Raw genomic sequence first — 12252 nt, 5'->3', positions numbered from 1 at the left:
CCACAAGTCTCTGCCTGGTCTTCAGGGTAACCAGTCAGTGTAAACCAAAAGAGCTGAAAAGCAGGAAGTAGTGTTCTGGCTATTATGTTACACACCCAGTCACTTTATTTTTACACTGAACAATTCCTTTAAAGGGGACCTGTCAACCAAAAAAAATATTCAAAATCCTATTTTATCACATTAGTCAAGTAAAATGAACTTTAATTACACTATATAAATTATTTGAATTGTGTTTCCTTCAGTCTGGGAATTCGAAATGATAGCAAGCAGGCAGCAGCCATTTTGTGGACACTGTTTTTAAGGAAAGCCTTGCATCATCTCAGAATCTTGTTTGTGCACCAGAATGGGGGACCCGATGTCTATTCCCATGCCCTGGCTACACAATTAAATGGTAAAGAGAACGGGGGAATGTTGGGAGAGCAGTGACATCTAGGAAGTGCTGAATGGAAAGTGAAAGTAATTGTCTGCCCCGCCTCTATGCCCATGGCATAGAGGACGGGCAGACAATATTTGATTGACATCTGAGATTTTTAAATGAGCTTACAGCAGCTATGAATACTTTAATAAAAAATAGAAATTGGATTTCATGTTTAATTTGAAAAGGACTTTTATTAAACAGATTTTTGTGTCTGGGTGACAGGTCCACTTTAAAGCCTGGTACCAGCCAGGCATTTTATGATGTTACTGAAAGGGGCAAGATTGAGCATATTGCCAGTTAGTATGGCATTTATATTACCCAGTCAGTTACACTTACCTGAAAAGAATGATTGTGGCGCATGAATTGTGTGACACTAGCCATCAAAGAAAATTGGCAGAGCAGAGATGTTGTGGAAGAATTATTTCCCAATCAGATGTCATTTCATGGAAATATATAGCACTGCAAGCTTTCTAATACAGTGGTTGTCAGTCTTTTCAAGTTTAATCTCCCTTTGGTCAGGATCCCCTCTTGAAAAACATTGCTGTATAAGCTTCAGAAACGGAATTGATTTAAAGCACACCCAATTATTACTCCATGGAAGCATCGCTGTATTTAGACCTCAGTGCGCCCCCTGATTGCAGAAGTGACATTGTGCGCGTGATGTCATGCGCACAACATATGATGTCACTTCAGCCAACGAGCGAGAAAACTACACTCCTAACCCCTCACCCCCCAGCTTAGCTGCCGGATTTGCCCACAAAGCAAAACCTGGGAAAATAAATTAGGCATACTCGTTACATTGGATATCCCATCCTAACTAACCTTCAGGGTGACCCCCCATCCATGACTCTGCTCTAGTGCCCTTTAAGGAGGCCAGCCCTAAAGTTTTGGAACCACTGTCCATGGGATCTCAGGACGTAATACCACAGAGAAAATGCTTTAGCATAGCACTTAGTTGTATATGTAGGAAACAAATGCTTTTGTAAACCAATAAAAATGTCAAATACAGGTATGGGATCTATTATCCAGAAACCCATTATCCAGAAACCTCTGAATTATGGGATGGCCATCTTCCATAGACTCCATTTTATCCAAATAAACCAGATTTTTAAAAATTATGTTTTTATTCTCTGTAATAGCTAAACAGTACCTTGTACTTGATCCCAACTAAGATATAATTAATCCTTTTTGGAAGCAAAACAAGCCTATTGGGTTTATTTAATGTTCACATGATTTTCTAGTCGACTTAAGGTATCAAAATCCAAATTACAGAAAGATTAGTTATCCGGAAAACCCCAGGTCATTCTGGATGACCGGTCCCATTTCTGCCCAGTAGAACATCCAACAGAATTGTTACCTTAATTGGTGCCACATAGCGTGAGCCCTTTACTGTAGAAATGATAACCTGGGACTCTTCTATCTGACTCACTATTTCTTCTGCACAGGCAACAATCAGAATTTCAGAAAGTTCACTCTTGTGTGGAGTTAATTTGAATTCCGTCCTGTTCCAGAGACTAATTACTTTGTTTAGCATGCCTTCCAGAGTGGCCTCGTTTGTAGCTGTGGTAGAAGTCTCAATTATTTTATCTTTATGGTGAAATATCTAAAAGTACAAAAATAAATAATGCAAGGAAAATGTAATTGTCTTGCTGGAGAAAGGTCCTTTTTACATTAGAAGTGGGAACAAAAGTGCATTAAAATGGATAATTTAAAGTTTTAATTAGCATTGTAGAATCTTAAATGCCCGCTTGTGCTCTACCCCTATAGACTCTCTTGCAAATCTACTAAGGGAATTTCTTTTGCTCATTCTTTGATCTCAAGGAAAAATACAGTGACTCTTGTTTTAGGTATTTTCATGTAACAAACTTCACAGATACTGTAACTAAAATAAAAAGTTAAAGGGCCAATATACCATCTTTTCATTTTCAGAAATATTGATAATGTATGATTATATATTTCATTTGGCCTCTATAAAGGTATTACCAACACAGCTTGCAGATTCAGCCCTGCCTAATTTACTTCTGTTTATTATGTCCCATAGTCTTCCTATTGTGTTATAATTCCCATGAAAAAGATGATACCTGGAAGGTTGAAAAGCAGACCAGCATAGTGGGCTTGCATCATTGGGGCATGGTTAGACAAACAGGACTGGTAATGAAATTCTCTATTAAAATCTCAGCCTATACATAGAGGTAGAATTACAGTATGCCAATATAAGTATTCCCATGTACTAAACACAGTTCAGCAGTAAATCAAAACCTTCAATGAACCTTTAACAGGATGGTCTGCACCCAGCAAACATATCACACCAATGATTTGATTTGTTCTACCTTCAGTTCCAGTAGGTTTTCTAGTGTAAAGTTCTTTTCCTTATGAATTGATCTCCCGGTAGTGAACTGGATAGTGTCCCAGTGCCTTGGTTTTAGACAAGGATTACTTAACGCTACAACAATTGGTAAATTTTGTCTAAAGTCCATAACCGATTCCCGGAGTCTTGCTACAACCTCATTTGCAGGCAAGCCTAAAATATAAAAAGAAAACATGAATATAAATTACTATGTGCATTCATAAAAAAATAGTATTCACAACAAAACAGTAGGTAGGTGAAACATTCAATAAAATGTTACACATTCACTCAAAAGCACAGTTTTAGTATATACAGTATATGATCAATGCTGGATTGGAGACATGACCCAAACTAAAGAGATAGTCAGGCCTGGACTGGAAATCTGTGAGTGCTGGCAAATGGCAGAGGAGTTGCTTTATTTATTGGGTTGGTGGGTGGCTGTTTAGACTTCTGTGTGGGCTGTTTGTGCCTGAAATGTCAGGGCCTATTTTGATTCTTAATCCAGACATGGAGGTAGCGATGCTCCATAATTCCCAATGGTCCTGATTTAAAGTGGCCACACATAGACCGAAAAAAAAACTGCCAACCTGGCCTTCCAGGCAGAGCCGAAAGCTTATTTGTGGCCCTCTTGATGACCTACCTGACCAGCATCTGACCAAAAATTAGTCAAATTATCTATCCCACTGGATGAGGGTTATATTAGGGCTGTTAATGCAGTCCTCTCCCAACTAGTCCCACAATCATTAGCCTGGGAGGGAAACAACCAGATAAGTCTGTTTTGGGTGAGCGACTGGATGGTCAAATTGTGCCAGCTTTGGGCTTGATGGGTCCAAATAGCATATTGCAAAAAGGGCATAACTTAGCAGAAAGTGGTGGGGTTTCAACTGGATTGTGGGTATGTCTGGGGCAGATAAGGTATGGTCTAAATTGTCCCACTTTTTAATACTCACATTTGAATGCTATATTGCTTAAAAGTGCAAAGGAATATGTTGGCCCTGCATTAGTTTGCATGGAACCTCTGTTATTGATCAATAATAACAGGCTCTAAGGGGGTTATTTATTAAAGTCTGATTGACAATTGGCTATAAAATCTGAATTATTCATGATTCAAAAATCCCGCATCTCAGACCTGCCGAGTTTGGATTTTCGTGTTTTTCTGGTAAAAATCCGGAATGGAAAATCTGAAAAATTTGTACAATAAGAAATTTCAAACGCTTTTTCACAATTTTTTCCCTCACTGCAATTTTTCAGGAAAATGTATTGATAAATAAGGGGAAATAACCTGTGCGGATTGGTCGGAGTATATTTCAGAAAATGAGATAAATTCGGATTTTGAAAAATAGCTCCCAAAGGGTCAGTAGACAAAAACAAGCTCATGTGTTTAAAGACCTAAAGCATCTCATAGCAATATCCCACACTCCAATATATTGGCTGCAAAGGGAAAACAGCAAATAAACTAAAAACACAAAAATACAGAGATTGGATACAACATACCATGCAAGCTGGAAAATGCCCAATAATTACAAAAGGTAGGAGCAACCTGCTTGTCTAGAAGATGAAAATGTTTAATTTTTGTACTTTTTGCATAGATGGCTAAAATGGTGTATACATAATTGCACACAATTTATCCTGATTTATAACAATATTGATTTCTTAGTATTTTATATAGATTTTAAGCACGACAGCAACATTATCAGCTTCTTCTGTATGTCATTTGCATTAAATAAAATTACTCATGAGTACTTTATATACTGTATCTAATTTGCAGCCCTCTGTTGCTTAAGTGAAGCTCCTAGCATCTCAGGGGAATATTTTTCTATTCTATGCATTATCTGTAAACCACACATTTGTTTATCTTTCTTTTCTCTAGATCTGACCCTTAAACAATCAAGCAGGCTCTCCTATAGGTCTCTTAATCTGCTGCCATTGTGTCAGGGGTCAGAACCAGTAGTGCAGAGAATATAAAGAGATTCAAAGTTATATCACTTTAAAAGCACTAAAATTCTGTAACAAATTTATATGAGAGAGAGTTGCTTAGTATTATATTTTTTTCATTATGCAAAATTAACTGGGTTGAACTGGTCAACTAGACCATAAAATATATTATATTCTTCGTACTTTACATGTAATGTTTTCCCATGCACTTTGCTAAATATCTCTAACTTATGTTACCTTTCTCAAGGATGAATAATGTATGATTGAACCTATTTACATCCCTTTGGATCACATCCACATTTAGAAGCTCAAACGCTGTATGTTTCCACTCCGTAGACAGCTTCACCCATTCTTCTTTGGATTCCCAAAGGAGTTTTCTCAGATTTAAATCGTTCTCTGTTTCTGAGAGCTCAGCATTTATGGTCTCACTTGTGATTACTCCTTTCATGTTCTTTTGAGATAGCAGTTCATCCAGTAACTGGGCTTTCATGTGGGTGACAGAGCTTCCAAAGCGTTCCTGGTAGCTGGAGTAACACCTGGCTTTATTAGCCAGGACTTCAAACTCTTCCAGCAGAGTCCTTATAATTTCCAAGGCTTTCCGTGGAAATATATCTCCCTGAAGAAGAAGTGGGTTTCTCACCTAACAACAAAGAACCAAAATGTCATAACCAAATGGCCACTGGACTGGAGTTATCTATTGCATTCATATTTATGTCTATAGAATGTATGAATTATATTATAAATCCATTAACAGTAGCCAGCCCCTAAGATTTCTAATGCCTGTACACAGATACCATAAAACAATATCAGTATTACTATTCCCCTTTATAATGAGAGCAGGCACTTCAAAAGACAAGTCTTCCAGACAGACTTGTTGAATGATGAGTAGTTTATTTAAGGTACATAAGGATACATAAGGATATTTCAGACACTTTATCATAGGCTGAATAATCCAAAATCCCACATCATATTTAAAGGGAGAGCCTTAAATATGCTGTGGGATTTTGGATTATTCAGCCTATTATTAAGTGTCTGAAAATATGAAACGTGTAAGGCTGTATCCTTATGTACCTTAAATAAACTACTCATCATTCTACAAGTCTGTCTGGAAGACTGGTCTTTTGACATGCCTGCTCTTTAATGATATGGTTATCTGCTCCTCAAGCTGAAGGTTCAGGGTGGTGCACCTGGACCTCTTCCTACATTTGGTGAGTTTTTACATTTGGATACCTGAGAATTTCATTAGACCTGTTATCATCTTGTGTTCATTATATACCTTACTATTCCCCTTTCACTTCAACCCTCCGACCTGGAGGCCAGCCTCCAGTACTCAGAATCTTTGGACGCTCAAAGCCTCATAACTATGACAGTTTTACATACCTTGACCTTGAACTCTATCAACTCCAAGTGCAATTGGGATATATATTTGTCAAGATCCCCACTGAACCGAACAATATTCTCATCTTTTTTCGCTTCATAGAAAAGAATGGCTGACTTTAGCTGCTGGAAGCTGGGAATGAGACTTTGATAGTGGGCTGTCTCCTCTGGAGAAATAGCAATGCTGTACTCATTAGCAATAGAATAGAGCTGCATTATGGTACTGTACTCTCTTTCCAGAGATGGAACCTCAGAGGAAATCTGCCCAAGAAATGTTAGGTGTTCCACAAATTCCTCCACACCTCTCAGATCTTTGTTCAGCTTTCTCAGTGCATTGTGTATGACCTAAACATAAATAATGAATACAATTTAGGAAATGTTCATCTTTCCAACAATTATTGAACAAGGCGTCAAACATTAAAGGGGTTGTTCACCTTTGAGTTAACTTTTAGTATGATGTAGGGAGTGATATTCTGAGACAATTTGCAACTGGTTTTCATTTTTTATTATCTGGTTGCTAGGATCCAAATAATCCTTGCAACCACTCATTGATTTAAAAGAGACTGGAATATGAATGAGAGGGCCTGAATAGAAAGATGAGTAATAAAAAGTAGAAGTAACAATATATTTGTAGCCTTACAGAGCACTTGTTGTTTAAATGGGGTCAATGACCCCCATTTGAAAGATGGGTAGGGTCAGAAGAAGAAGATTAATTCAAAAAGTATAAAAAATAAATAATGAAGACCAATTAAGTTCTTTAGAATTTGCCATTCTATAACATACTAAAAGTTAACTAAGGTGTTTAGAGTTTATATATTTATGTATTTTAGTATTGATTATGCCAGTAATATTAATTTGCAAAGCTCTTCTCACTGAGGAATATATACAGTGCCTAGATCATCCATGCAATATTTCTTCCATAGCAGTGCATGTTGCCACCCATATTATAAGTGATCCCCAACCAGTGGCTTATGAGCAACATGTTGCTCACCAACTCCTTGAATGTTGCTGCCAACATTTTCTTGGCTTGGAGGCAAGTTTTGGTTGCATAAAAACCAGGTGTACTGCCAAACAGTCTCCATTTGACTGCTTGTTCACATAGGGGCAAATAAATAGCCAATCACAGCCAATAATTAGCACCCTCAGGAACTTTTTCATGCTTGTGTTGCTCTTTTTACAATTAAATGTGGCTCATGGGTAAAAAAAGGTTGGGGACATCTGTTATAATGAGAAAACCCAACACTGCACATGGAGCACATGGAGCTAGATGACTAGACAGAGAAAGTCGTTATTCTGGCTCTCAAAATACTGTTTATTGCTACTTCAGCAGAAAATTGGCCCTTGCATTTCTTATCTTCCTAATGTTCATGTATCTTTGTGGAAAAAACAAAACTTACTTCTAGTAGCTGAATATTCCTGGCGTGAGCTCTCACAGGCAAGGTTGAATTGATCAGCTCTATTACAGCTTCAAAATGTTGCAGGCAATGGGCCTGATAGTCCAAGCTTCTGACCTGGATAGCCCGCACACGAGCCTCAATGTTCATTTCTTTACACTCTGAAATATAACCTTTAAACATGGCCAGAATGTTTCTGTAGTCAGCAGGTACCAGTTCTGCCAGCAAAACTGCTCTCATTCTGCTCATCACACTCTCAGCTGCTTCCACCATGGTACAGAACTTCCTAAATTGGCTGCTGTATATTCCTACTTCTTCCATTACAGCACAAACAATAGAATTCATTCTGTTTACCTATTGAATCACAAAAATCAGACATAGCTCAGGGCACAGTGTGAAGGTATAATTCTTATAATCTAGTTTGAAGTCACTCTACTTTACATATTACACAAATGAATTCAGGCACAAGGCAAATGTCAAATGTTTATTGTTGTTATTAATGTCAACAATGAAAAAGCATTTAAACAAAAAAATACATAATTTCAGTTCCCACGTTGTAGCCAAGGTCTAAAGAATATAAAGGGTGCCAAAAACATTATAAAATTCTACATTATAAAATTAAAATCAAGGTATTTCCTCTCCCTCTTAAAGTGTAAGCTACAGTGAGCAGGATCCTCCCTCTACTGTCTCTTGACAATGTCCAATTTTAAGTGTAAATCACTTTTGAAAATGTTTGTCTGTACATGTATTTGTATCCCTTTACTCTGTAAGGTGCTGTGTGAAATGATGGCACTATAATAACAAGTACAGCAATATGAAACAACTTGAAATAATGGGAAGGCACAGGATTCTGGGTAAATATAATAATATTGCTCCCATGTAACAAATTAAGTGTCTCTCTGAGTGCCTTCTAAATTAAATCATTCCTCACATTCTACTTGACTTGAACTTATAAGCTGAATATAGATAAATATGATAACTAATGGTCAGGTCCGGAATTAGAGGTAGGCAGAAGAGGCACCTGCCTAGGGTGCAACGCTGTAGGGAACTTGGGTGGAAGTTCAAGATGATTCTGCCTACCCATAGTCCAGATTTGCTCCCCTCTGCAGGTTTTGACTACCCCTTCTTTCGCTCCCTCCTCTGTCTGTCCCTCCCTCCCTCCCTCCTCTGTCCGTACCTCCTTCCCCTGTCTGTCCGTCCACCGTCCCTCCCTTCTCCGTCAGTTCCTCCTCTGTCCATCCCTTCCACCCTCCCTTGTTTGTCCGTACCTCCCTCCATCCTCTGTCCGTCCCTCCTCTGTCCACCCCTTTCACCCTCTCTCCTCTGTTCATCCCTCCCTCCTCTGTCCGTCCCACCTCTGCCCGTCCCTCCTCTGTCCATCCATCCCTCCCTACCTCCTCTGTCTGTCCCACCTCTGCCTGTCCATCCCTTCCACCTTCCCTCCTTAGTCTGTCCCTCCCTCCCTCCTCTGTCCGTCCATCCTCTGTCCATCCCTCCTCTGTCCGTCCCTTCCTCCTCTGTCCGTCCCTCCTCTTTCCGTCCTTCCTCTGTCTGCTCTTCTTTTGTCCATCCCTCCCCTCCTCTGTCCCTCACTCCCCTGCCCCAAACCCCCTTCAGCTTCCCCTTTGTTGCAGCCACTCTATGGTGTGCACGCCGGGGGGGTGGGGTTAGCCGACCCATTTGCCTAGGGTGCCCGGTCAGCTTGGGCCGGCCCTGCTAATGGTTTCCTAAAAAGGGTAGGTGCTGCACAACCTAGCTATATACTTACATTGTTTTGGTAATCTGGGTCCATTCCAAGAAGCAGTTCACAGTTTGGCCATGGTTGCTGATTTATCTTTTGTTTTCCCACATTTTTGTCTTTGCATGGCTGAGAGCAGAATTTGGAAAGCCGAGTCTCTTGGCTGAATGACACAATTTTACCTAAAATGCAATAAAACAATACATTTATATTTACATGCCCCAAACACATCAAGCTGCTATTCATTGGCAGGAACTGGGCACATTGCTGAAAGACCAATTAAAGCCCTTAAAGAGGTGGTATATCTTTAAGATAACTTTTAGTAAGTGATAGAATTGCTAATTCTAAGCATAGTTGCTAGGGTAATGTGGACCCTAGCAAACAGACTGCTGAAACTTCAAACTGGAGAGATGCTAAATAAAAACCCAAAAACTACAAATAATAAAAAATGAAAACCAATTGCAAAATGTCTCAGAATGTCACTCTCTACATCATACTAAAAGTAAATTTAAAGGTGCACAACACCTTTAAATGAGCACTTAGCGGCTTTTAGGGTTTTTGCACTTCCATTTGTTGTCTATATAAATGACCACTTATAACACTACTTCATTGCTGCCTATGTGATTTACATGAAAATGGCTGTATTCAAATAATTCACGTGTGCATGTAGAATCCTATGACAACAGGCCTTGCTGGTGCTTTCAAGAGCCACAAAGGCATCAAGGTGGGCTTGTCACATTTCTTAGAACACAAAAATATTAAACAGGGAAAATGTAGAAAACCATTGCATGTGCCATGGGCCTAATTCTGCTGGGATCACATGGTTATTAATTCATTCTGCACTTGAATTTGTTTTTAATCTCAGTTATGTAACAAAAATGATCTTCCCCAAAAACTGTTCCAATATACATTAAACATTGCAGTTGCTATAAGTTATTTGTAAATGGAATTCTTATTGAAAGCAGGCTTTGCATTACTGGTTCTGACTCCTGAAACAGTGACTGACCTGTCACATTGTTTCAAAAGTCAGATCCAGTGAACAGAACATAGAGCTCTTAATTTATTCATATTGGAAAGTTGCTTAGAATTAGAAAATTGCTTGTATTTATACAGGTATGGGATCCGTTACAGAAAGCTCAGAATTACGGAAAGTCTTTCTCCGATAGACTCCATTTTATCTAAATAATCCAAATTTTAAAAATGTATTTCCTTTTTCTCATTAATAATAAAACTTTACCTTGTACTTGATTCCAACTAAGATATAATTAATAATCATTATTGGAAGCAAAACCAGCCTATTGGGTTTATTTAATGTTTACATGATTTTCTAGTAGATTTAAGGTATGAAGATCCAAATTACAGAAAGATCCGGAATACCCCAGGTCCTGAGCATTCTTGATAACAGGTCCCATACCTGTAATGGCTTATTTATTTCTATTGCATCCCCTACAGAATCTTTCTAGCCCCCAGCCAGTGAGCTAATCAAAAACATGATTGTTATTGAATGTATCTGTCTTTATAGGTTAAAATCATGACTTTTTCCACAGTGTTCTGAATATATTTATATCACAGCTTTAGAGACTGTTGTGCTGGCCTAGCAATATAGCCCTTAGCTATAAGATGCACAAATCATAGTGCTATGGCTTCCATATTTTACTGCCAGATGGAATACTGAGAAACAAAGACAGATAAAAATGTATTTTCCTAATAACAACAGATATAATCAGCTCCGTTCTGCAGATGGGAAATATGTAAAGTGTATCCTGAAAATAAGCATTACAGCTCTCAATATAGAACTGAATCTATTCTTGGGGCAGATTTACTTTAGGGCGAAAATTCGCCAGCGACCGCTTCGCACCCATCGCTACAATTCACCAGGCGAAAATTCACTTAGACAACGCTAATTCACTGGAATTCGGAGTTTCGTTATGGGTACTGAATGCTGGTGACGTTTCGCTAGTGCTACTTGGGCAATGCGTGCAATTGAAAGCGAAAATGTGCTAGCGTTCATTTCTGCCTAACGCAAATTCGCTAGAGGTCTTGCACTCAGGTTAATTTGTATATGGCAGGAAATTTAAAGTTGAATGGACGTATATGTTGCAGCAAATACATTACAATAAGTCCAGGGAACCTTAATAAAGAAAATAGAGTTGTTATAATGCCCTACACATGCGCCCACTGTATAGTTTATGTTCCATATGTTAGAAAATGTATGGGGGAACCCGGTTACCCATACAAAACTTTTTAAGGACTTTTGCAGGCTATCACTCTGAAAAAAGGAAAAGACGCCAGCGTTTTTGGACTTTTTCCACTAAAAAATATGATGCAAGTAACAGAAGTTTGAGGAAGATAAATAAATAAAAAAGGAAGATAATAAAGTGAAAACCCGAATCATACGTTTTTTTGGATTTTTTTCCCGAATAGCTCGGTTTTTTTCGGGTTTTGTCCGAAAAACCCACATTTTTTGGATTATTGGGGTAAACCCAGCCCAAACCACAATATCTTCAAATCGGGATAGGGACATCTTCCATCCTCTTATACATGACCTACATACATGATTTTCTGATTATGGCTTTTTGCAGCATCAGGTTATAATAAATCTCGAAAAATTCAAGGTTTTTTTTCCACGAAAAAAGCCAGACCAGAAGAAAAATTGAGTTTTAGTAAATAACCCCCATAGAGTTACGCTGGTAGGCCAGATTGTGCCAAACCAATTGTTAGGTCCTGGACCAATCAGGGGTTCATGAAGGGGCTTAGTCAGGTTTGTTGAAGCTGCCCAAGAGATATCAGGTCAGTCCCCTGTTAGATTTCAGACAGGCCATTAATGTGGCCCCAGCATGCAGCAGGTGTACCATGAATATGTGCTGATCTGAGAGTCTATTCATAGGGAAAACTCATGTCTTTTGAAACAAGTGAATATGTAGAACACAAAACAATACACTTGATACTGTAAAAAAATCTATCCTCCAAAATGGATTGCACCTCTTAGTGCTCTTGCACTTGCGTCCTGGGCTTTAAAGGGGTGGTTCAACTTGATGTTAAC

General features: G+C 38.7%; 1 protein-coding gene across 1 annotated transcript in view; it reads right to left on the bottom strand.

Annotated features, from left to right (window-relative positions):
• dnah14.L (dynein axonemal heavy chain 14 L homeolog) overlaps positions 1-12252 on the bottom strand; it is a 157065-nt gene that overhangs the window by 107170 nt on the left and 37643 nt on the right. Inside the window, exons 16-21 of the mRNA XM_018262651.2 lie at positions 9240-9391; positions 7475-7825; positions 6081-6422; positions 4938-5340; positions 2749-2939; positions 1776-2021 (exon numbers count right to left, since the gene is read on the bottom strand). Coding sequence (XP_018118140.1) covers positions 1776-2021; positions 2749-2939; positions 4938-5340; positions 6081-6422; positions 7475-7825; positions 9240-9391 — 1685 coding nt within the window. The remainder of the gene's footprint in view (positions 1-1775; positions 2022-2748; positions 2940-4937; positions 5341-6080; positions 6423-7474; positions 7826-9239; positions 9392-12252) is intronic.

Source organism: Xenopus laevis, chromosome 5L, assembly GCF_017654675.1.
Source record: "Xenopus laevis strain J_2021 chromosome 5L, Xenopus_laevis_v10.1, whole genome shotgun sequence".
NCBI lineage: Eukaryota > Metazoa > Chordata > Amphibia > Anura > Pipidae > Xenopus > Xenopus laevis.
The sequence above is the reverse complement of the archived record's forward strand: the minus strand, read 5'-3'. Positions and strand labels throughout refer to the sequence as shown.